Source organism: Rhinoraja longicauda, chromosome 39 (genome assembly GCF_053455715.1).
Source record: "Rhinoraja longicauda isolate Sanriku21f chromosome 39, sRhiLon1.1, whole genome shotgun sequence".
NCBI classification, from domain to species: Eukaryota; Metazoa; Chordata; class Chondrichthyes; order Rajiformes; family Arhynchobatidae; genus Rhinoraja; species Rhinoraja longicauda.
Genome location: NC_135991.1, coordinates 3,908,031 through 3,935,371, shown reverse-complemented (window position 1 = coordinate 3,935,371; position 27,341 = coordinate 3,908,031). Strand labels below are relative to the sequence as shown.

General features: G+C 44.3%; 1 protein-coding gene across 1 annotated transcript; it reads left to right on the top strand.

Annotated features, from left to right (window-relative positions):
* The first annotated feature begins 6,361 nt into the window (after positions 1-6,361).
* On the top strand, positions 6,362-10,370 carry LOC144611104 (putative G-protein coupled receptor 139). The gene is made up of 2 exons (XM_078430176.1): positions 6,362-6,479; positions 9,469-10,370. The coding sequence occupies exons 1-2, from the start codon at positions 6,362-6,364 to the stop codon at positions 10,368-10,370; spliced, it is 1,020 nt and encodes a 339-aa protein (XP_078286302.1).
* The last annotated feature ends 16,971 nt before the right edge of the window (positions 10,371-27,341 follow it).

The following is a 27,341-nucleotide window of genomic DNA, read 5'->3' as shown; positions in this document are numbered from 1 at the left end:
TTGCCAAAGTGCTAAACCTCGCACTTATCTGCATTAAACTCCCTGAACCATTCCCCAGTCGACTTGACCGGCGAATGACGACTTTCTGCAATTTTTGAAAATCAACTTCTCTGCAATGCGAGCCACCTTCGTGTCATCCACAAATTTACTAAGCTTGCCTTGTATATTTTCATCCAAATCGTTGATGTAACCGCAAACAGCAGCGAGCCGAGCAGCGATCCCCAATGCACACCTCGGTCATTGGCATCAACTCCGATAAAGAACCTTCCACCATCAAAGTTTGCTTTTTTCCAAGAAGCCAATTCTCTGTGCAGTCACCTTGTTCCCCGAGTGCCATGCGATTTAATCTTCCAAAGCAGCATACTGTGACCTTCCAGAGCAGCCTTCCACAGCAGAAACGTGCTGTCCCGGGAAGAAACCAATTGAGCATTCCTGGCGCTCATTAAATCAACACGGCATGTTTGCTTTTTATTGGAGAAACTTCCAATAATTATAATGTAAGATCGTTCTTGTTATCTCCTGACTAGACTAAATAATCCGATCATCATGTCGGAGTAAATGTTGTAGTTTACACGCAGCCCATACCTGGCTTTACTCAGGGAGACAGAGAAACAAACTAAAACAGCTCTGAGATGAGTGCTGGGTATATCGAACAAGTCGGTTTATTAAAAGGTCTTTTCGATGCACATCGGGAAGCCTGTGTGAACAAGCTCAAACAGCTTCATCAAGCCATAGTACAGAACATTTTTATATCCGTCATAAACAATGGTCACGTATGGAGTTGAAATAAACGGCAATCAAATTTTCTGTAATCTTCCTTCTTTGTCTTCCTCCGGAGTTCATTTTAATCTTACGTTTCCTGTTGTTTTGAAACTCTCCTCTCATATATCTAACGTAGATACCATACATATTTGGAGTCTCTCCGGAGGCTTGATTCTACTCGTTAAATTGGGTCCCTTCGTTACAGAGATCGTTCGGTAACCTTCGGGCGACTTGCCTGTGAAACACAGTGACAAAGAGCAGTTGTTATCATCATCATATATATACAGCCGGAAACAGGCCTTTTCGGCCCTCCAAGTCCGTCCGTATCGCTGGCATGCCACAGATACGAACCGAGACTGAACGACGAATATGTATCCTCTCACCAAAGGCCTACTCCTGCACCTATTTTCTATGGTCTATTGTCTAATAGATATGAAAGCCTGCTTTTCAGGACAATGTTTCAGCTTTGTTATTCTCTACATTCGAAGCCATCATGCTTCCCCAGTACGTGAGCTCCCGTGTTAACCCTACTATATATTACCCATCTTCCTTATAATTCACAAAATTCCCTACAACATTGATATCACACTACATGTGCTGAGATCCTCGCTGTATGCCACCATTCCAGCTATCCTCAAATTACGTGGTGTAGACAGTCAGGGACGTTTCCCCAGATGAGAGGGCAAATTTTTAAGTTGCGAGGGGCAACGTTAAAAGGAGATGCGCCGGGCAAGTTTTTTTTACACAGATAGTGGTGAGTATAAGGGGGACGATTGGAAGCAATTTCACGCGTGTCATTTAGGAGGCTTTTTGATAGTCTGATTGATATGTATGTTTTGACACATATGGACCAGAAGGCAGAAGGGACCATATTCTGCCCGGGCATATGGGGCGAACGACTGGTTCCTTGTTTATGTTCTATATTCCAGGTCACGCACACTTATCATTGATCATGAGATTATTACATTTAGGAGCAGAATGAGGCCCTTCGGTCCATCGCGTCTGCTCCGCCATGCGATCAAGGCTAAACATGGTTTGCTCTCTCAACGACATTCTCCTGCATAATCCCCAAAAGTATTTACGCCCTTTCGAATCAAGCATTTAGCAATCTCTAATTTTAAAGTACCCAATGCCCAAGCCCCCACCGCCGTCTATTGCAAATAATTCAAAAGATTCACCACCCTCTGGCTCGTCACCTGCCTTCTAAAGGTACGTTCTTTTATTTTGATGCTGTGTCCTCTGGTTCTACACTCGCCCACTATTAGAAACGGTCACCCCATTCACTCTCTCCAGTTCTTTCGGAATTCGGTCGATTTCAACGAGAACCTTCCCCTTCCTTCTAAACTCCAACGAGTACTGGCAAAAAGCCAGCATACGGTCCTAGCAGATTGGAAATGTAACCATGAAGATAAAGTGTTCGAGAATGCAGGAGGGGTTACTGAAGTCTCCAGAATTAATAGGACGAACGGTTTATGAAGGGATAAGAGAGGAAAGTCAGGTAGAATAGGGACCAATCGGACCGACCGGATGGTGAATACAGAAATAAAGGGGAAATTTTACAATGCGGCGCAGTAAGAAATTGGTAGGTACGACGGTCTGGGCGTTTCAGAGGTGTGGCTGAAAGAGATCCGAGCTGGAGCTGAATATATATGGTTACACGTCCGATCGAAAATGTGGGCAGATGGGATAAGGTAGCTCTGCTGGTGATGAATGATATTCGGTCCTTAGCAAGGGATGACAGAGGATCAGAATATGTAGAAACCCTCGAGGTCGAGCTGAGAAAAAGACTGACGCGGGTTATTTACATTTCTCGGAACAGTAACATAGGATACTAATTACATCAAGAGATACAATCGGCATAATACAATTGCAATGTTACGGTGATGAGCGGTTTCAATGCGCAGGTAGACTGGGAAGACCAGGTTGGTACAGGAGCCCAGTATCGGGAATTTCTGGAATGCGTACGAACGCCGTCAGCGATGGCAACCTCGCCAACAGTCTGTCTGTCTTTTCCACGTTTGCGTTGTTTTGAGTGTGTTTGAAAAGTATGTGTTAATATTCTCTGGTTTGTTTTATTGGGGTGGGTATGGGGGGGGGGGTCGTGAGATACTTTGTTCAGACGTAGGATCTTTTTTCCAAGGGGGAAGAAATATTCTAACGGGAGAATGAGGTGACTGTGCCTGACAGGGGAAGCCAAAGAAAGCGTAAAAACGAATGGGGATAGCACATAACAATGCAAAAATGAGTAAGAACGAGAGGATTGGTACGCTATTAAAAACCAAGGGAGGGTAACCAAAAAGACAATATGGGTTGGAAAGATAAATATGAAAGTCAATACTATAAAAGAGCGTAGCAAAAGATTCTTCACATCGATAAGGAGTAACATAGAGGCATGAGTGGACACTGGACCGGTGGACAATCTTACTGGAGAATTGAAAATGTGGAATAATTTTATTTACAGAGGAATTGAATCAGCATTTTGCATTAATCTTCACAGTGGAAGACACTAGCAACGTTCCTGCCATGCGAGATTCAAAGTTAGTGGAGTGGCTATTGCGAAAGATGAGGTGATTGTCAAGGTGAAATGCTTGAATGTAGATAGGTTACCTGGACAAGATCGATTTCACACCAGGGTTCTGTAAGAGGTGACTTTAGAGAGGATATTGATTAGAACCAGCATATGCGGTTCCTTCCTGCACATCACGGTGGGAGATGATGTTACTCTTGCGACCGACCGCGTTATGTTATTCTTAATGACCGGGCACCAACAAATTAAAAAAGGAATGACGACAAACATCTGACGTGACAGGTGCCTAAGATGGATTGGATAATAGATATTGTTCATCAGTCTCCGAATATCACTCAAGTATTAATGACTAAGGAGACATTGATCTTACAATCATCTGGCAGTGGGAACATATGATGAGCGTTTGACGGCTCTCGGCCTCTACCAGCTGGAATTGAGAACGTGAAGGGGGACCTCATTGAATCGTACAGAACAGTGAAAGGCTTGGATAGAATAGATGTAGAGAGGATGTTTCCACTGGTGGTTGAGTCCAGGATGAGAGGTCAGAGCCTCAGAATTAAGGGGCGTTCTTTTACGAAGGAGGTGGGGAGGAATTTTTTTAGTCAGAGGATGGTGTATCTGTGAAGGTTTTGTTTCTCCCAAAGAGGACCGTGGAGGCCATGTCAGTGGATATATTTAAGGCAGATATAGATACATTCTTCTTTAGTACACGTGTCAGAGGTTACAGGGAGAAAGAAGGAGAATGGGCTGAGGAGGGAGAGATGGACAGCCATGATTGAAGGTGTAGGAAACAACTACATATGCTGGTTTAAATCGAAGGTAGACACAAAATGCTGTAGTGAATCAGCGGGACAGGCAGCATCTCTGGAGAGAACGAATGTGTGACTTTTCTGGTCGAGACCATCTTTCAGAAGTTCTGCCCCCGAAAACACACCCATTCCTTCTCTGCAGAGATGCTGCCTGTGTCGCTGAGTTACTCCAGCATTTTGTGTCTAGACATGATTGAATGGCGGAGTAGAGTTGATGGGTCGAATGGCCTAATTCTGCGACTATCACTTCTGATCTTATGATCGTTTGAACATTTGTGTGCAGTTGCCTTTTAGTAAGAATGGTAGGCGGACAGTCATTTTCAGTCGCTGAACAGATATCCAGATATGGTATGAATAAAGGTATATTATTGGTACGTGTACCGAGATACAGGGAAAAACTTTGTAGGCGTGCTATCCAGATACATCAAACCGTACAATGTACGAGTAAAACCCAGTTACAGTCAATAGAAGAGGTAGTGTAACGAGAACAATACCAGAGAGCAAAATATAATTTTGCAGCATTGCATCGTTACGTTTCCAAAGAGAAAACGACCACAATGAGGAAGGTTGGAAGATCGGAACCATTTGCTAGTTTGCGTAGGAACACCCAGTAGTGTGATAACGGAGGCGACGCAACTCTACCCGAGGCCGCTGTTATTCGCACTTTTGTATCTTCTGCACGACAAGAATACAGCGTATAAATCTATAAGACGTTGGTGAGACCGCATTTGGGCCATTTTTTCAGTTTTGGGCTTTATGCGATGGGAAAGATGTTGTCAAGCTGCAAAGGGAGCAGAGAAGATTTGCAAGGATGTTGCCAGGACCAGATGGTCTGAGATATAGCGAGAATTTGAGTAGCCTTGGGCACTATTCCTTGGACCGCAGGAGGATGAGGTGGAGCTGGAGAAAATCACAAGGGGAATAGATCTGGTAGATGCACAGAGTCCCTTGCCCAGAGTACGGAATACCAGAGGACATAGTTTTAAGGTGAAGGGGAAAGGATTAAGTAGGAATCTGATAGATAACGTTTTCACACAAAGTTGGGTGTTGCGAACAAGCTGCTAGAAGAAGGCAGGGACACCCACTACATTTAAGAAACAGTTAGACAGTTACATGGACAGGAAAGGTTCAGCGGTATTTGGGACAAACGCGCCCAGGTGGGACTAGCAGAGCTGGGACATGTTGGCCTGTGTGGGCAAGTTGGGTGAAGAGGTCTTTTCCTCACAGTACCAGTTTATGACTCTAAGAGGGAATAACCGGGATGAAGTACACTTGATTATATTGGCTGTTTTAACAAGCCGGGTGAAGTTTGGCTATTTTTGTATTGCCAAGTAAACCGAGGTTAAGCGAAAAGCTTTTGTTTGCGTGCTCTCCAGTGAAATTAAAGATTATGCATGACATGCTAGCAGATGGGCACACCAAAAGGGGATGATGGATTGGGGAATGTCTTTCTCACTCCGGACACTGCGCATAATTTCCACTTGGGAATGTGATCTGATGTTTAATTCATTTGAGTATCTTAACAATATTTGTGACTAAAAATCATTCTGCTTTTTTTAAAAATCATGAGATGAATAGATCGGGTAGATGCAGGGAGTGTCTTGCCTAATCGAGGACCATAGGTTAACGGAGAAGGGGAATAGGAATCTGAGGGGTAAATTTTTCACACAAAGGCTGGCGGGTGTGTGGAACGAGCTACCGCAGGAGGTTGTTGAGGCAGAGACGATCGCGACGTTTAAGAAACAGTTGGACAGATACATGCATAGGAAGGCTTGGGGGGATATGAACCGAAACGCGGGCAAGTGGGACTATCGGAGTTAAACATGTTGGCAAGTTGGGCCGAACGGCATGTTTCCAGCCTGTATCACTCTAGGACTCGAGAGCTCTAAGAAGGAATGACCGGGATGAAGTACCCTTCATCCAAATGTGTACCAGCTCCACACGATTTCCACTTGGGTGTGTGGTCCGATGTTTCATTAATTTGAGTCTCTCAATGAAATCTGTGAGTTAAAAGTAATCTGCCGAAGCAGAGACCTCGGGGGACTGCCGTCACTTGTTTGCAGAGACCTCGGGGGACTGCCGTCACTTGTTTTCTTTGCAAATTTCAAAATGTATCTTTGCACAGTTTTGCAATATCACTCCCTCTGGAGATTCGGTCATTTGTTTTCCATGTCGCTATTTTTGTAAGATGTTGCAAACTCATTATCCCCGTCGAGATGTGAAAACGTATAAAAACTGTGGGACTGTGAATGAGCGCAAGAACATGTCGCTCACTTGCCTGCAACACGGTTGTACGCTCCGTTTGGCACTGACGATGCGGGAGAGATATTACAGCGTGGAGAAGATACTGTACCTCATCATTGCGGTAATTGGAGTACCCGGTAAGTGACGGCGACGTTTCAAATTCTCCAACTGCCTGTAAGAGATGGCGTTGTTCATTTTGGGCAAAGAAACAAAGACAATTGGAAAAATCGAAAATAGGTGCAGGAGTAGGGCATTCGGCCCTTCGACCCACACCGCCATTAAACGTGGTCATGCCAGATCATCCAAAATCAACACCTCGGTGATGATTCCTCCCCGTATCCCTTCATCCCGTTTGCCCGAAGAGTTATATCTAACTCGCATTTGAATACATCCAGTGAATTAGTCTCCATTGTCTTCTGTCGCAGAGAATTCCACAGGCTCAAAACTCTTTTGGGTGAAAACCTTTTCCTTCATCCCAATCCTAACGGTTCACCGCTTATTCTTAAACTGTGAATCCTGGTTCTGGACTCCCCCAACATCGGAACATTTTTCTGTATCCAGCCTGTCCAATCCCTTAAGAATCTTATGTTTCTGTATGATTCCCCCTCATCTAAAATCCAGCGAATACAAAAGCAGTCGATCCTTTATTTCATCATCCTGCCATCCCGGGAATTAACCTGATGAACTTACGCTGCACTGCCTCAATGGCAAGAATGTCCTTCCTCAAATTATGAGACAAAACTGAACATAATACTCCAGCTGTGGTCTCGTCAGTTCCCTGTGCACCTGCAGTAGGACCTCATTGGTCCTATACTCAAATTCTCTCGCGATGGATTCTTTTCTCACTGCCTGCTGTATCTTTTTGCTTACTTTTAGTGATTCATGTACAAGGCCACCGGGTCTCGTTGTCCCTACCCTTTTCTTAACCTGATACCATTTAGATAATAATCGGCCTTATTGTTCTTGAATTATCGGTTTACAAGATGCCGTGTCAGCCTCCGAATCCTTCCGACGACTTTGTTCGATGTCCACTAACCTTTAAAAGATGGAACTGTACAGCAAAGGTGGATTCCATTGGATCCACAATGTACGTGAGGCAGTTAAATTGATCTGATCTCCCACCATCTATACCCCTCCGCGTCCTGTTGATTCATTTGCTTATCTAAAAGTTTTTTGATCCCCCTTGTCGATTCTCCCTTCACCACCAGCGTGTACCAGGCACCCAAAATGCTCTACGTAAAAAGCATGCCCCCCTCCCCAACCTGTCATTTAAATGTTACCACCCTCACTTAAAAGCTATGCACCCTAGTATTTGAAATTTCCATCCTGTGAAATTAGTTCTTATTGTTTATCCTATCTATGCCTCTCACAATTTAAATTATTCTATTAGGTCTCCCCTCAACCTCCGAAGCTACAAAGAAAATATTCCAAGTAGGTCCAAACTTTTTATAGCTCATATCCTCTAATCCAGGAGCATTATGGTAAGCCACTTCTGCACGCTCTCCAAAGCTCCCTCGTCTTTAAAATATCCCTTCTTTGCGACTCTATCTACCTGTCCTGCCTTGTTGGACCTCAAGCACCCACTGAGTGTCAGTGCTGTTCAGGGACCCTGTTTGCAACTCACCGAATCCCCGAGCGTATGTTTTTCCTGAGAGAAAAGTGGAGTAGTAAATACATTATTCCTTGCTGTGGCTGCGGCGTATAGTCGTCCTGTAAGCTGCGTAATCAATTTGGGGCTTTGGCCGTCTAAATCAATTCATATATTTTATATTTAACTTTGTTAATTCTTCTGTCATGCTAACATTGAAAAAAATGTAGATATTGCAGAACTGACTGGCAATAGAACATCGTCAAACTTTGGCATATTTTATGCCGTTCTGGTCTCCCTCATGTCGGAAGAAGTTGGAGAATTGAGAGGGTGCAGAGGTGGTTTACCAGAATTCTCTCCAAAAGAAGGAATTTTCTTTCATGAGAAATTGGACAAAAAATGTTGTTTTGTGTCGGAAGTGACGGGAGCGGAGGAGAGACCTGATGGGAATACATAACTTGGTGGCAGGCACAGATAAACTGGAAAGGCAGAATATTTCCCCTAAGGTGATAATGTCAATAACTAGATGGCACAACATTAAGATGAGAGTGCCATCGTTTAAAGGAGGAGGACGAACGGGACAGAGGGAGGGGAAGGTGTGATAAAATGTAAATGAGACGCATGTGATGGGAGAGCAAAATTAGGAGAAGTGCAGAATTACGGGGTAACTGTTGGATAGTTGTAGATTGGGGGGGAAATGGGAGCGCACCTGATTTGCGGGAAAGGAGCGGCTTTTAGGAGACGTTGAATAGTCTTGGATTGTTTTTCTGGGGAACAAGATAGTGGTATATAATATATTCCTTTATTCGTCCCACACCGGGGAAATTATACGATATTGTGAGAGGGATGGATAATGTACACATTGATTAAGGTGTAGACATTGCTTTAAGGTGAACGGGGCAACGTTGAAATATCTATTTGCACAGAGACTGTTGTTGTCTTGATCGCTCTGCCAGGATTGATGGGTGAGACGGATATGATAGTGGCGTTTAAGAAACTTCGAAGAGTTTCGCTGTTCCTTTCTATTAAAAATGGATAGATATGTAAGACCTGCAGGTAGTTGAGATAAACGTAACACCCGTTATCTTCGGCACACACATTGTCGCCGAAATGCATGTTTCTGCGCTGTTCATTTCTAGGTTTTTTGCTCTTGATGCTGGATAGGTGGAGCACTTTTTATAATATCATTAACGGCGCCGTTCGTCAGGTGGCAACCAACTCCGCAATGATTTTCTCGATGAGAAAAAGGAGCCTCTCTCTGGAACCGGAATACACTTCAAATACCCCTTGCTATCCCTCTCTCTCGATTCCCTCCCTCTTACCAGTTCTCCTACCAGTCTTACTGTCTCCGACTACATTGTGTCTCTGTACCGCCCAGTCCCCTGACATCTGAAGAAGGGTCTCGAGCGGAAACGCCACCTATTCCTTCCCTCCGGAAATGCTTCCTGTTCCGAAGAGTTACCCCAACATTATGCGCCTTCCGGCGTAAGCAGTCGGCTCAGTTATCCCCATATGCCTTGTCTTTTTTTACCTTCTAGTCAATGTAATGGCGATCGTGATCCTATCGCGGGGAAAATGTGGTCTCTCCACCTGCACGACTCGCTACCTGGTGGCCATGGCAGCGGCGGATCTGTTAGTCATTGTCGCTGAGGTCATATTACGACAGATCCACCATCAGTACTTCCCGGTGAATTTCCTGGACCTCACCGCCGTGTGCATCCTCCGCCGTCTGCTGCGCCGTGTCTCCACGGACTGCTCCGTTTGGTTCACCGTCACTTTCACCTTCGATCGTTATGTCGCTATTTGTTGCCAGAAGCTGAAAACAAAATATTGCACCCGGCAAACAGCGGTTGCGGTTCTCGCATCCACCGTCGTTCTGTTCTGTCTGAAAAATGTTCCGTTCTCTTTCACATATCAGGCGGGACAGGTGATCGATAAGGTATCGTGGTTCTGTTACTTGAAACCAAGTTATTACGCGGAGCCTGGTTGGATGGGATTGGACTGCTTCGACAGGATTTTAACTCCTCTCCTCCCTTTCATTGTAATCCTGCTTCTCAATGCTCTGACAGTCCGGCACATTTTAGTAGCCAGTCGCGTCCGTAAAGCATTGAGGGGTCAGTCCAAGGGTGAGAACTGCAGTGATCCGGAGATGGAGAGCAGGCGGAGGTCAATAGTTTTGCTCCTCACGTTATCCGGCAGCTTCGTCCTCTTGTGGTTGCCAAACGTTGTAGAGTTTTTCTATTATCAGTTCACAGGGTCAGAGTTGAACGATTATGAATACATTTTTCACCAAGTCGGGTCTTTGCTAAAGAATCTTAACTGCTGCACGAACACTGTTATTTACGTTGTGACCCAGTCTAAGTTTCGGGTGCAGATGAAAAGCGCTGTAATATATCCTGTCATCTCATTGTTTCGGTTCATCAATAAAGTCGTGTCCTAAGCGAAACCAAAAGGCAGTTAAAATATACGAGGTGCAGATTTGGGCCCCGGATATTCGCCGCATCTGTCATGGAGCCACGTATCGGCTGCATGTCCAATAGGCGGCGTATCTTCTGCGATCTCTGACCAATCAGCATATCTGCGACCGTCACAATTCTGGCGCCACTGCAGCGCATGATCGTTGGATAGAACATCTCTGCCTTCTATCTCTCTCCCCCCCACCCTATTTGCACATCCACTCTTCATTTCAATTTCCTGTTTTATGTACCATGTGTTTTATGTCTCTTGGCAGATCAATTTCCCTGCTGGGATAAATAAAGTTCCATCGTATCGTGTCGGCCCATCAACTCTATGTATGTTCGTATATTTTAGTGAACTCAGTTTGGTCTCTCCTCAACATGACCCTAATCTCTTGGAATCGAGTCCATCTTGTATTCAATTTTGTCAGTTCCAGCTAACATTGTGGTTAATATGTTCGGCACTTGCTGACCCCTTTGCTTACGACTGTGGGCAGCCTACATTGTGCTGTCTTGTGTTCAATTATGTTTTACGGTTTTTATTTGCGCGCCCTTATCATTTTGTATTATATATTGAGTTCTCTGTTTGTATTCTATCTTTTTTCTCTATCTTTGATCTTTCTTTTGTTTTCTCTGCTTGGGTCTACGTCTGAATATGATGAGCTGACAAATGATGAGCGTTCGATCGGGACTGGGCCTGTACTAGTTAGAGTTTTGAAGAATCAGAGATGGGGGGGTGGTCATTGAAACATACATAATAATGAAAGGTTTGGATAGCGCGGACGTCGAGAGGACGTATCCACTAGTGGGAGAGTCTAGGACAACAGGTCATTGCCTGAGTATTTCTATTCGGAATTAGTTGAGGAGGAATATATTTAGTCAGCGGGTGGTGAATCTGTGAAATTCATTGGCACAGAAGGCTGTGGAGGCCAAGTAAGTGGATACATTTAAAGCGGAGATAGATAGATTCTAGATTAGTACGGGTGGCGGGGTTATGGAGAGAGGGTAAGGGAATGGTGCTCGAAGGGAGAAATACATCAGCCATGATTGATTGGCGGAATAGACTTGGTGGTCCGAATGGTCTAATTCAGCTCCGTTCGTTTATGATCTCATGATCTACTCAGTTCTCGATATCGTTAAAGTTCTGTTCTCCTGTTGCGATATCATTTCTATTAAGTGTTGAGCACAGCAATCAAAATAACCGTGCATATATTTAAAGTACGTTTGCAGAGAGTAATGCACCTGGAGCAGCCATGAAATAGTCATTATTGTCTATTCAGAAGTAGAATTCGGGCATTCGGCCCATCGAATCTACTTCGCCCTTCAATCTTGGCTGATATCTGCCTCCTAATCTCATTTTCATGTCTTCTCCCCATAACCCGTGACACCCTTTCTCATCAACAATTTGTCGATCTCTCCCTTAGAAAATATCCACCAACTTGGCCTCCACAGCTCCCTGTGGCAATGAGTTCCACAGATTAACTACCCTCTAACTAAGGAAGTTTCTCACCCTCTTTATAGAAGAGTGTGCTTTAACTTTGAAGCTCTGACCTCTGGTTCTAGACTCTCCCACCAGTGGAAACATCGTTTCCATGTCCACTCTATCTATGCCTTTCATTATTTGGTAAGTTTCAATGAGGTCCCCTCGCAACCTTCTGAAATCCAACGAACAGAGCCCTCGTGCTGTCAAGCTTTCATCACATGCTAACTTCATTTCACATTTCTGAAAAACATTCTTGTAAACCTCTTCTGGCCCCTCTCCAGAGCCAGCATATCCTTCTTCTGATCTGGGCCCAGAGCTTTATCACAATCCTCCAAATGCGGCCTGACTGGCGCCTTATAGAGCCTCAGCATAACATCTCTGCTTTATTATTCGGCCTCTTGATATAAATGCAGGCATTGAATTTGCCTATTTGGGTGTTCATGCGGAATGCCGGTGATGTACGCAGCTTTGAGGTTAAGCGATACTCAGTATAGAACAATTAACATGGATCAGCTGGGTCGCCTCATCCCTAAATTAAGTGGAAGATTGGCGCACAGAGAGTGCAGTGACATATTCCTCATTTCTTAAAGGGTTTCTGTAACAGAGTAAACGAACAGATCCACATCAAGACACAGCTATGAAACACACTTTGTAACATTGCGAGTACGGCTATGCGGTCCATAGGTAGCCTTCAAACATGTTCAGTTCAACAATAATGGGTACACCTGAGGGAAACATCGTCAATGATGTTACTTGTGAAAATGCTGTTGTCCAGCATGTGACGGAATTGGATAGTTCTTATTATCCAATCCACCGGATGCCCTGGGAAATGTTTTGGATAATCAAAGACAATACATTTGCATGACGTTATCCATGTGAAAAGTAACGGGTCTGGATGGGCAATATCATGATCGATGTGTAGCAAGTAACTGAAAATGATGATTTGCACCGTAGATAGATAGAAAGTGCTAGAGTAACTCAGCGGGATGGGCAGCAGCTCTGAATAGAAGGAATGAGTAATGGGAAATGTAGAATAGATTATTTCTACTGTAGTCTGTTTTGGATCCGGATAAGCAATGTGATTTTATTTGGCGTCAGTGATGGGCCTCAATACCTAGTGACATTATCAGTATGGTTAGTACTGTGGCTGGATAGGCAGTGTCATTACCACTGTGGTCAGAGATGGGTCTGGATAAGCAAGATCATTGCCCAGGAAGGAATTGCTGATGCTGGTTTAAACCGAAGATAGATACAAAAAGTTGGAGAATCTCAGCGGGGCAGGCAACGTCTCTGGAGAGAAGGAATGGATGACGTTGTCAATATGGTTTGGATATGCAATTAAATTAATTGTACAGATAGGTGCGACACGTAATAACATCATAGTTACTTAAAGTACATCGAAGGAGAAGGATGTACAAAGAAGCCCATATCCATCCATGAATCCACAGATGTCAACAGTGACGAGCCTCAAGCCAAAAATAAATGCAAATGACCACAAAAACACAATTAACTGCGGGTTATTTGCACTAATATTGTGGTCACATATTTCTCACGCGTGTGTAGATCTCTCTCCTGGGGTTACAGAACAGGGTCGGATTCAGTTTAGCAATGGCATCTTTGCAAGAATCGCAAACGTTTGAGAAATGAAAAATTAATATTTCTCATCCATTTTCGCAAATGTGAGGAGCATGGAAGCTACGGAATTGAGATTTAGGTGATGTCATGCCTTCGATAGCATGCGAGTGCTTGGTGGTTTCGGGGGTTCTAAAATAGATTGAGGTGGAATAATCCCGCAATGCTTAACCAAGCAGCTCATTTGAACTTGTGGGAAGTTTGGAAGCAAATGGTGGCAGCCATTGCGGAGATATTTGCATCATTGTTAACCACGGGTGAAGTTCCAAAAGACTGGAGGTTGGCTAATGTTATATCGTTTTAAGAAGGATAATCCATGGAAGTACAGGTCAGTTAACCTGACGTCAGTGGTGGGAACATTATTAGAAGGGATGCTTCGGTGCAGTATCTGCCAGCATTTGGATGGGCACGGATTGGTAAGCGTGGGTTTGTGTATTGGAAAACGTGCCTCACAATTCAGTACACATATTTTGAGCCGAACGCGCGTCCGGTTGCTGTGATTCTATAATTCTATATTAATATTGTCAAAAGGTCAACGATAATTGAGTCATGCGAGGCAGTTTACACTGCCTGTGCGGACTTTAGCAAGGCACGATATAATTTCTGGCATGTTAGGCTTCTCTGAAATGTTCCCATGCAAGGAATCAACAGCACAGTAGCTAAATTGGTTTCAAATTAGAAATGTAGAAATGACTCAATGGGAAGGTTTGGTGTGATGATTAGAGGCTTCTGACCTATGGTGAGCAGCAACACTAGTGGTGGATTTTCTGCTGTTTGTTACATACATTAATGATGTGAACATCATGTAATTTAACGTATGGGTTTGCAGTGGCCACTAACATCGTGGCATTGTGAGAATGATGAAGGTTATTTAAGTTTACAATACTTACGTTATTTGGGAATGTGTGCCAAGGAAAGGCAAATGGAATTAACTCTGAGAAGTGGGATAAGTTGCACTTTGGTCTGTCAAAACAGGGTAGGACGTATATAGTACATAGTGCAGTGTTGTGGAACAAGTGGATTTGGAAGTATATGCGCAGAGATCCCGAGAGTGGTCAGTCAGGTGAATAGTGTGGTGAAGAATGCGCTAGACACGCATGCCTTCATTGGGGAAGTTGTTACAATGCAGCTGCACACATCGTCCGTCAAATTGCATTTAAAGAATTGTGTACTGTTCTGGTTATCCATCGACAGCAAGAATGTTGCTAAATTGGAAAGAGTATAAAACAAATTTACCTTGGGTTACAGGCCTGAGTTATTGGGAGCTGCTGCGTGGACTAGAACTACTTGTCCGAGTTATATGATTCTGAGAATCGCCTTCATCGGGTATTCAAGATCATGAAAGGACAGGCACGAAGTGCACATTCGGCCAGGTATGAGGAATACAAATTAGTGACTACGCGTTTAAGATGATAAGGCAGAGATTTTAAAGGATCCCGAGTAGCAATATTTTCACCCAGAGGTAGACACAAAACGACGGAGTAACTCAGCGGGACAGGCAGCGTCGCTGGAGGGAAGGGATGGGTGACGTTTCAGGTCGAGACCCTTCTTCAGACTAATGTCAGGGGGACTGGTGGGACAGAGATCGTATATCGTCGGAGGCAGTAAGGCTGGCGGGAGAACTGGGAGAGGATGGGGTGGGAATGGAGAGAGAGGGAAAATAAGGGCTATTTAAGTTAGAAAAGTCAATGTTCATACCGCTTGGATATCAGATACCAAAGCGAAATATGAGGTGTTGTTCGTCCAATTTGCGCTGGGCCTCACTGACAATGGAGGAGGCCCAGGACAGAATGGTGAGTTTGGGAATGGGAGGGGGGGGGGGGAGGGTTAAAGTTCTGGCAACCGGGAGATCAGGTAGGTGATGGCAGACTGAACGAAGGCGTTCAACATAACGATCGCATAGCCTGCGCTTGGTCTCCCCGACGAACAGGAGTCTGAGCGGAGGTGTTCAGCGAAACGATCGCCGAGCGTGCGCTTGGTCTCGCCGATGTACAGGAGCCAGAATATAGTCTGTATCTAAAGCCATCTGCCAGGGACAACCACAGAAGCGGATACAATTAGTACATTTAAACTGGTACATCGACATTTGTTTGGATAGGAAGATTTGTCAGGGTTATGGGGGCAAAGCACGCAAAAGGGAAGAGCCCTTTAGGCCTACCCAATCGGCATGAACTGTATGAGCCGAAAGAACGGTCTCCGTGCTGTAAAACGCTGTGGCACTGAGTGTTGAAGATTACCTCGTATAAACACGAGTTCTTTAAAACATAATCTGGGTAAGCAGTGGCGTTGGCCGTGTGGTAACAACAAGACCACCGTTGACCATATCATGCCACTGCTTATACCTTCTCCGAGGACTGCCACCTTGTCGTGGTGGAGAAGCTTGAGCGTCCCTGGGATCCTGAGAGCGATGCCTTCTGAAGCTATGCTCCTGATGGGGGTCACCCTTGGCGGTTAGGTCGAGGGGGAGGTCCCTGACAAAGAGCAGTCGAACCAAGACTTCAACGGTGGAACAGGCGGAGGATGATGGCTGACTTTAGTGGAGCGTCACAACGGCTGGGAAGGCGGATGAAGGCTGCAGCAGAAAAATGTCCCCGGTCGTCTTGGAATCCATGCCGCTGGATCCTGACCCAGATCTGTCAAGGAACATGTGGTGGCTGTCTGTGCACCAGTCTCCCCACGCTAAACAAAGTCACGCACAGGTGTCCAACCTGATGGAGACGACAGTCATACTCGCTTCGAGTGACCGCCGATGATTGCTTATACGGACACGTTGCTGCCCACACCGATGATATCTCGGCTTACCCGAATCATCAATGACTACATTGATAACGAGCTTTATACTTTCGCTGTCCTATGGTTTCCCTGGTTATCCTGATGTGTATCATTTATTTTCGTTTAGTTTACAGACGCAGCGCAGAAACAGACCATTCGGTTCACTGTATCTGCGCGACCAGCCATCCATGTACATTAACGCTATTCTGAACACACTCGGGACAATTTAGATTTGTACCCAAGCCAATTAACCTACAAACCTAAACGTCTTTGGAGTAGAAACATAGAAACAGAAAATAGGTGCAGGAGGAGGCCATTTGGCCCTTCGAGCCAGCACCGCCATTCATTGTGATCATAGCTGATCATCCACAATCAGTAACCCGTGCCTGCATTCTCCCCATATCCCTTGATACCAGTAGCAACCTAGAACTCTATCTAACTCTCTTTAAAATTCATCCAGTGAATTGGCCTCCACTGCCTTCTGTGGCAGAGAATTCTACAAATTCACAACTCGCTGGCTGAAAAAGTTCCTTCTCACCTCAGTTTTAAATGGCCTCCCCTTTATTTTCAGACTGTGGCCCTAGGTTCTGGACTCCCCCAACATTGGGAACATTTTTCCTGCATCTAGCTTGTCGAGTCCTTTTATAATATTATACGTCTCCATATCCTTATCTTTATTTTTATTTATAATGAATGTCTCTTGCTACCCACTTTGCTCATGTAACACTGCAAATTTCCCCGGTGTTGAACAAAAAAAGAAATTATTATTATTATTATTATTATTATTATTATTATTATTATTATTATTATTATTATTATTATTATTATTATTATTATTATTATTATTATTATTATTATTATTATTATTATTATTATTATTATTATTATTATTATTATTATTATTATTATTATTATTATTATTATTATTATTATTATTATTATTATTATTATTATTATTATTATTATTATTATTATTATTATTATTATTATTATTATTATTATTATTATCCCCTCTCATCCTTCTAAACTCCAGTGAATGCAAGCATAGACTTTTCAATCTTTGCTTATACGACAGTCCCGCCATCCCAGGGATCAATCTCATGAAGTTACGCTGCACTGCCTCAATTACAAGGATGTCCTTTCCCAAATTAGGAGACCAAAACTGTACACAATACTCCAGATGTAGTCTTACCACGGCCCTATATAGTAGCAAAAGGACCTCCTTACACCAATACTGAAATCCTCTCGTTAAGAAGGCCAGCATGCCATTAGCTTTCTTCACTGCCTGCTGTACCTGCACGCCAACTTACAGTGACTGGTGTGCAAGGACACCCAGGTCTCGCTGGACCTCCCCCTTACCTAACCTGACACAATTGAGATAATAATCTGCCTCCTTGTTTTTGCCGCCAAAGTGGGTAACCTCACAATTACCTATATTATACTGCATCTGCCCACTCACTCAACCTGTCCAGGTCACTCTGCAACCTCCCAACATCCTCTTCGCAGTTCACACTGCCACCCAGCTTTGTGTCATCTGTAAACTTGCTAGTGTTACTTCTAATTCCTTCGCCCAAATCATTAATATATTTGATAAACAGTTGCGGCCCCAACACCGAGTCTTGCGGCATTCCACTCGCCACTGTCTGCCATTCTGAAAAGGACCCGTTTACTCCAACTCTTTGCTTCCTGTCTGCCAACCAATTTTCTATCCATGTCAGCACTCTACCTACAAAACCATGTGCTCTAATTTTGCTCACCAATCTCCCGTGTTGGACCTTATCAAAGGCTTTCTGAAAGTCTAGATACACTACATCTACTGGCTCCCCTTCATGCATTTTACTTGTCATATCCTCAAAAATATCCAGCAGATTAATCTTTCATAAGTTCAAGTTTCATAATCTTTCATGATTTCCCTTTCATAAATCCATGCTGACTTGGACATCCTTTTACTGCTCTCCAAATGTACCGTAATTACCTGGTTAATAATTGACTCCAGCATCTTCCCCACCACCGATGTCAGGCTAACTTGTCTGTAATTCCCGTTTCCTCTCTTGCTCCTTTCTTGAAAAGTGGGATAACATTAGCTATCCTCCAATCCATAGGAACTGATCCTGAATCTATTGAACATTGGAAAGTGATCACCATTGCGTCCTCTATTTCTAGAGCCACCTCCCTGAGTACCGTGGAATGCAGACCATCAGGCCATGGGGATTTATCAATCTTCAGTCCCATCAGTCTACCCAATACGATTTCTCGCATCTCGAGATCCTCTATACCCCGAGATCCTCTGTCCTCGAGTACATCTCGGATGTTGCTTGTGTCTTCCTTAGTGAAGACAGAGTGTGGGAGGAAATCTTCTATCTCGGAACAAACCCACGCATATCACGGAGAGAACGTGCAAACGCCGTACAGACAGCACCTGTAGTCGGGATCGAACCCGAAATTCTGGCGCTGCAAGCTCTGTAAGGCAGTAACTCTATCGCTAAAATAAGCTTTGGGATTCTCTTTACTCCAATTTGCCAAAGACATTTCATGATCCCTTCCGGTCCCTCTGACCTCCCGCTTGAGTTCCTTCCACCTTTCATAATTCCTTAATTAACCCCATGTCAAATTCTAACCCATTCAGTGTTGTATACTCTTCCTTATTTATCCGGGTCAAATTTACAATCTCTTCTATCGGCGAATGTTTTCTTTCTTTGTCATCTTATACTCCTTCCTGTAACATGCAGTTCTGATAATCGATCAACTTGCCTTTAACAAATTGTTCTATGTCAGATTTCAACAGACCCAATGGCAATTGCTCCCAGTATACCCCCCAAGCTCCTAACTAATGACATTGCAGTTTGCCTTACACCAATTTCGCAGCTGACTCGAAGGTGCAGTCTTCTCCCTATTCAAAACAATCTTTGAACATATGGGATTGTGATTACTAACCCCCAAAATTCTCATCCACTGAAACACTGGTCATCTGGTCAAATTCATTCCCCACACAAGGTTCAGTATGTTCCTTTCTCAGTTTGAACTATCCACACATAGTTCGAAGAAACTATCTTGGATAAACCTCGTGGATTCTGCCCCGTCTAAGTCTTTGGCATGCGCGTCCAAGTCACTATTGTTAAAGGTAAGATCACCCACGAAGATAATCCTGTTGTTTTGGTTTCTTTCGGCAACCTGCCTACATATCTAAATGTCTGAATGTCCACAGGTCTGAATAAGGCTCTCGACCCGAAACGTCACCCATTCCTTCTCTCCATAGATGCTGCCTGTCCTGCTCAGTTACTCCAGGATTGGGTGTCTATGTTTCTGCCTACATATCTGTGGCTCTATCTCCCGCTGACGATTGGGGTGCTAACATTTCAAAGCTCCACCCATACAGCCTAAGTAAACTAACCCTCCATCACGGCCTTTCTGAGTGCCGCCGATCCAATCACCCTGACCAGTTGCACAACACCTCCACCGAATTTACCTTCATCTCGATCACGTGTGAAGCATCGAAATCCCGGAACATTGTGCCGCCAGTCACGCCCCCCCCCCCCCCCCCCCCCATCTCTGGAGAGAAGGAATGTGTGACGTTTTGGGACGAGACCCTTGTTCAGACTGAAGAAGGGTCTCGACCCGAAACGTCACCCATTCCGTCTCTCCAGGGATGTTGCCTGGCCCGCTGAGTTACTCCAGCATTTTGTGTCTACCTTCGATTTAAACCGGCATCTGCCGGGTTGTTTTTCCTACTGCTTCCTCCATCACTCTGCTCCTGTTGAAGTAAACCCATTTCAGCCCATCAGCCTCGGCACATCCCCTCATCCTCCCTGCCCTTCTTTCCTTTGGGACGTCCCAGTCCTGACCACTTTCCGACTACTGCTTCGAATTTGTGAGCTTCTAATCTGGTTCATAACTCTTGCCTTTGAATTTAAACGCACCGGAATAGTTCTAGCGAATATGCATGCAAGAACACTCGTCCTCCTCGAGTTCAGACGTCATGTTGTTATTAAGGTACTAATTCTTTGAGTATACATTCTGCAATGTTATTTTTGCGGAAAACATTTTTTTTTACCTGACGGTCTTTCGGATTGTGTTCATTTTGTGTAGGGGACGTACAACGAGATCTGGGTGTCCTAGTGCACCACTCACTGAAAGGAAGCATGCAGGTACAGCAGGCAGTGAAGAAAGCCAATGGAATGTTCTCCCCGTGACCTGCGTGGGTTTTCTCCGAGATCTTCGGTTTCCTCCCACACTCCAAAGACGTACAGGTATGTAGGTTAATTGGCTGGGTAAATGTAAAAATTGTCCCTAGTGGGTGTAGGATAGTGTTAATGTACGGGGATCACTGGGCGGCACGGACTTGGAGGGCCGAAAAGGCCTGTTTCCGGCTGTAGATATATGATAATGTTGGCCTTCATAACAAGTGGATTTGAGTATAGGAGCAAGTAGGTCCTTCTGCAGTTGTACAGGGCCAATTTCAGTCAGAGAGTTGTAAATCTGTGGAATTCTCTGCCTCAGAAGGCAGTGGAGGCCAATTCTCTGAATGCATTCAAGAGAGAGCTAGATAGAGCTCTTAAGGATAGCGGAGTCAGGGGGTATGGGGAGAAGGCAGGAACGGGGTACTGATTGAGAATGATAAGCCATGATCACATTGAATGGCGTTGCTGGCTCGAAGGGCCGAATAGCCTCCTCCTGCACCTATTGTCTATTGCCTATTGTCTATTTTTCCTGTTTGTGTTGTCGTCATACAGCACGGAATGGAACTATTCGACCCACTATGAACGATTGCATTCGGCCCTTCGACCCACCTATTTAAATATTCTAACTTGCCAACACTTGATCCCGAGCTTAAAAATCATGATAAATAGTAATTTCCCTCAATATGCTAAAGCGTCATCATTATTGAGGGGACCTGCAGAGCTCCTTGGATTCTGTCCCATGTCTCGTACTTCCAGAGGCATCATGTCCTGCTGCCATAGAGTCATGGAGTCACAGAGTGGTACAGCGTGGAAACAGCCCCTTCGGACCAATTTGCCCACACCGACCATCATGTCCCAGCTTCACTAGTCCCACCTGCCCGCGTTTGGTCCATATCACTCCATATCTGTCCTATACACATCCACATAAATGTTCCTTCAACTTTGGGATAGCCCCGTCCTTAACTAAATCCTCCGGCAGCTTGTTCCACGTATCCACCACATTGTGTGTGAAAAAAACTTATACCTCAGTTTACTATTCCTAGTGAGTGTGTGGTGGTAAAAGTGGAAGTGTGTAGACGATTGTTGTAACTACAAGCGACCTACAAGTAATCTCTCTTGCTTTAAGAAAGCTTGGCTGCGTACAGAATTCGAAAACATGACAGCCTTGCCAAAATGGTACAAATGTTAGTCTAGTTCATGTCCCGACCTGTGACAGTTGCTTAGCACACTCGTTAATTTTAAACGCTGTGGTTTTCCTCTCAACTGAGCTCAGTTACGTGGTTTATTTATTAATGTCATAATTGATATCACAGGACATTTCACAGCGCTCTTAAATTGTTCACGGAATTTCGACGGAGTTACCCCATAAATAAACGTGTTTGTACAGCAACTGACACTTGACAACAAATATCCAGCTTGCTCAAATATAAATAAAGAACCAGTGTAATTTGTGGGATTTGTTCCGACGATGTTATAGCACACAAAATTTAAGACGTACACCAACCACGGAAGAATGAAACTGCCTGAAATGGTGAACAGCAGTACCGCAGATTTCTTTCTACTCTCCATCGCTGGGTCGCTGTGATTTTCTCCCTTGTTCTGACTTTTCAGTCGCATACGGACTCGACTCGCCACCAAGATATGCCTGACTACAAGACCATTGAGCTGTAAAATAAAAGCGAACGGGAACATTGGAATAAAAACTTTATCGATGCAGTCAAACACCACCCAACCCGGGTCGGTGTAATAGCTTGGTTTTGTTTTGCAATCCCACGGCAAGTTGTTGACTATCGCTGCCGGTTCGTAGGTAAAGAAGAACGGAACGTTCTTTATACAGAGCACAGTGGTTGTCGGTGGAAGAACCACAGTCGCAGTTTTCCCGGTGCAGTATTTTGTTTTCAGTTTCTGGCAACAGATGGCGACAAATCGATCAAAGGTAAACATGACGGTGAACCAGACTGAACAGTTCGTTGCTGCGAACAGGAATACAGCGATCATACTGCAGACGGGCGTCACTTCCAAATAGGACCCTGGAAAATAATAGTAACTGATGCGACCCAATATGGCCTCAGTGATGACAGAGAGCAAATCCGCGACGGCCGTGCCGACGAGATAACGGGTAGTGCAGGAGGAAAGGCCGCACTTTCCCCGAGATAGAATCACAGCGGCAATCAAATTTACTACGGGTAGGAAAAAAACCAGAAGAGTTAATGGAAATTGGGAAGGGAATTATTGCACATAAAGTGCGGTTGCATGGAACGTGATGCCAGATGAGGTGGTAAAGACGACTAGGGAAATACACTTAAAATAAACTTGAACGGACACATTGTGAGGATTTACAGGGAGGTTGAGAGGATTATGGACGAAATGGAAACATTACACTATCTTAAATAGGGATTGAACACGGGATGGAGTGTTCGGCCTTCTCCCATTGTTTTAATTGGTACTAAAACATCCAACCTGGCGGAAGTACTCATCTGGACATGGGGGGTCGGTGGAGTCAAAACAACAGGCGATGTTTCGAGGCGCCCCCATCACATGAACTGAAAAAAGGGGACGCAGTAGTCTTTGGTTGATGGAAGATGGGAGTCTGGTGGAGGGGGGAGGGACGGCCATCGTGACAGAGCCTGGGCGGTGACGTGCAGTCAACCACATGCTTCAGATTATGGAATCTGACAAAATTGGGAGAATCTAAGTGAAAGAGGGTGGGCCGATGGTCACGGCGAGGGGTTCTGAGGTTGGTGGACCGATCGGGAGGTTGTGTTACGGTTCCGTTGTAGATTACCCAGACCGAGTATAAGGTGCTGATTTTAAAAACGAATCCGTTGCTTAAACAATTGTCCATGAATCCGGATTACGATAAATTGGAGGATAATAAACTATTAGCAGAATGAGCAATGCCCGCGGAGTTTTATAACGGGGATACCATGTTGATTAGTATTGGGACAAACATTTAGTTACTTGAAAAGAACTTGTGGGGCATTTAGATTTTCGGTGGACCGTTAATAGATTTCCACACCGAAGTTGATGATATAGTGGCATATGGAATATAATATAATAAAATTTAATATAATATAATATAGTATAGTATGATATGATATATGATATGATATGATAAGCTATGGTGTCATATCATATCATATAATAGTAGATGAGTCTGTGGAATTCTCTGCCACAGAAGGTAGTTGAGGCCAGTTGATTGGCTATATTTAAGAGGGAGTTAGATGTGGCCCTTATGGCTAAAGGGATCAGGGGGTATGGAGAGAAGACAGGTACAGGTTATTGAGCTGGATGATCAGCCATGATCATATTGAATGGCGGTGCAGGCTCGAAGGGTCGAATGGCCTACTTCTGCAACTATTTTCTATATTATATTATATTATATTATATTATATTATATTATATTATATTATATTATATTATATTATATTATATTATATTATATTATATTATATTATATTATATTATATTATATTATATTATATTATATTATATTATATTATATTATATTATATTATATTATATTATATTATATTATATTATATTATATTATATTATATTATATTATATTATATTATACAAGTGTATTCTAGACAATAGTGACCGGTGGAGAAATGTGCTAATTTTGTGATTAGCTGGACCCGTGACTACTCATGTATAAATGTACTGCCGGTGCACAAAATAAGTGAGTGAGACAGCGAGAAGCTGACAAAACAGAAAAAACATAGAAAATAAGTGCAGGAGGAGGCCATTCGGCCCTTCAAAAACCAGCACCGCCATTCATTGTGATCATGGCTGATCGTCCCCAATCAATAACCCGTGCCTGCCTTCCACTAGCCCCTTGAGCTCTATCTACCTCTCTCTTAAATCCATCCAGTGATTTGGCTTCCACTGCCCTCTGTTGCAGATAATTCCACAAATTCACAACTCTCTGGGTGAATAAGTTCCCTGTCACCTCAGTTATAAATGGCCTCCCCGTTATTCTAAGACTGTGGCCCCTGGTTCTGGACTCACCCAACAATGGGAACATTTTTCCTGCATCTAACTTGTCCAGTGCTTTTATAGACAATAGACAATAGACAATAGACAATAGGTGCAGGAGTAGGCCATTCAGCCCTTCGAGCCAGCACCGCCATTCAATGCGATCATGGCTGATCACTCTCAATCAGTACCCCGTTCCTGACTTCTCCCCATACCCCCTCACTCCGCTATCCTTAAGAGCTCTATCCAGCTCACTCTTGAAAGCATCCAACGAACTGGCCTCCACTGCCTTCATATATATAATTGTATATGTTTCTATAAGAGCCCCTCCCATCCTTCTAAACTCCAGTGAATACAAGCCAAGACTTTTTAATCTCTCCTCATATGACAGTCCGACCATCCCATGGATCAATCCCGTGAACCTACGCTGCACTGCCTCAATTACAAGGACGTCCTTCCTCAAATTAGGGGACCAAAACTGCACACAATACTCCAAATGTGGTCTTAACAGGGCCCTATACAACTGCAGAAGAACCTCTTTACTCCTATACTGAAATCCTCTCGTTACGAAGGCCAAAATTCCATCTTCACTGCCTGCTGCACCTGCACGCCAACTTTCGGCGACTGGTGTACAAGGATACCCATGTCTCGCTGCACCTCCACCTTACCTAACCTAACACCATTGAGATAATAATCTGCCTCCTTGTTTTTGTCGCCAAAGTGGATATCCTCACATTTATCTATATTATACGGCATCTGCCACGCTTCTGCCAACTCACTCAACCTGTCCAAATCACCCTGCAACCTCCTAATATCCTCTTCGCAGTTTGCACTGCCACCCAGCTTTGTGTCATCCGCAAACTTGCTGGTGTTGCTTCTAATTCCCTCTTCCAAATCATTAATATACATGGTAAACAGTTGCGGCCCCAACACCGAGCCTTGCGGCACACCACTTGCCACTGCCTGCCATTCTGAAAAGGACCCGTTTACTCCTACTCTTTGCTTCCTATCTGCCAATCAATTTTCTATCCAATTTTCTATCCATGTCGACACACTACCCCCAATACCATGTGCTCTAATTTTAGTCACCAATCTCCCGTGCGGGACCTTATCAAAGGCTTTCCGAAGTCGAGATACACGACATCCACTGGCTCCCCTTCGTCCATTTTACTTGTGACATCCTCAAAAAATTCCAGAAGATTAGTCAAGCATGATTTCCCTTTCATAAATCCATGCTGACTTGGACTTATCCTTTTACTACTATGCAAATGTGACCATACTTGCAGTGACCCTCCCACTCCCGCTAGCTTAATAAAGTTGTGTCTTTACTATCAGTGTCTGGCGGCGTTTGTTATTTCAGACGGCGGACAAGCTTTAACATTCGCGTAGTCGGCAGAATCTCGCTGGGAATATCTCCGCCGACTGAGGCCGGGATCTCGCGGGGAGTAAAAAGTGCAGTATCGGATCCCGCGTCTGAGGTTGATCTGGTTCCCTGCCGATGAATACAAAGCGAGGGGAAGACCGAGGTAAGATAATAATTGGAAATTCACACTACTTGAAACCAGTCTCTGGAAAGAAGCCACGGAGAGTAGGGTCTGTGTAAAGTAAGAAAACGTTTCAAGCAGAATGTAATTGGCATGACAAACAAAAGAAAATGGCCGGATTCAATCGCAAAATTGAGCGTCAATTGGTAACAAACTAAAACAGGCGCAAAACGAGAATAGCGACCCTGTTCATAGACGAAGAGGAGGAGGACCGCGACCTAGAATAGAACGTTCCTCCACCCCCTTATGCCCCCATACACCAAGCCCATGTCAACCAAGCAGCAGGAGGCATGGCTAGCATCCGCAACGCTGCAGGCCCTCCCACATTAACTAAATGGAGCGCCCATACTGGCGCCTCCGATCCAGTCTCCCAGGGCAATGGCTTTACCGACACCACATCAAAGACAGCTGCACAGACTCCGCCCTATAGGATGTCCGTCGGTTCACAGATCATTTTGAAATGAACGGCCTCGCCAGATATGGGAGAGGTTAGGGCTAAGCAGAGAGGCGCCACTGATGCGCAACATGCAATCTGTACACATTAACTCTTAACCCCATCCTCCTCTACATTATAAAATGTAGTGTGATATAACATCGATTGGACATAGTTTCACAGGTAGGAATCAGATGCACAGGGTCTCCTTCCCACAGCCGGCGAATGGAGAACCAGAGGACATATGTTTAAGGAGAAGGAGAAAAGGTTTAATAGGAATTTGAGGGGTAACTTTTTGACTCAAAGGGTAGTAGATATATGGAACAAGTTGCCAGAGGAGGTAACTGAGGCAGGAAATATCCCAACATTTAAGAAACAAATACATGGATAGGACAGGTTTTGGGGAATATGGACCAAATGCTGGCCGGTGGGACTTGTATAGCTGGGACATGTTGGCTGCGGTGGGCAAGTTGGGCCGAAGGACCTTTTTCCACACTGTATCACTCGATGACACTGTGACATAAAATGAGTGTGTGCGAACGAGCGCTTTGTTGTCTGGTGTAGTCAGGTATCAGCAACTGGATCCAAGGTACTCACAACATATATTAACGATTGGATGCATGCGACCCAAGGCCACAGTTTCCCACGCGTGGCAGAGGAGCGCCTCAGTATTACAGCGCCAGAGATCAGGTTTCGGTCGTGACTGTCCATATGGAACTTGGGTGCTTCCACCAAGAACTTCCAGTGCTCCACTTTCAAACAACAGCACTGGAACAGACTCTTCGGCCCATGATGTATTTCCCGAATATTATGCTAAATTAAACTAATCCTTTCTATTAATCGACGATATTTCCTGGGGCCTTGGTGGATTCTGACGGGTGGCTTGTGGTTTTGTTTAGTCTAGACAATAGACAATAGGTGCCTTGGAGGTG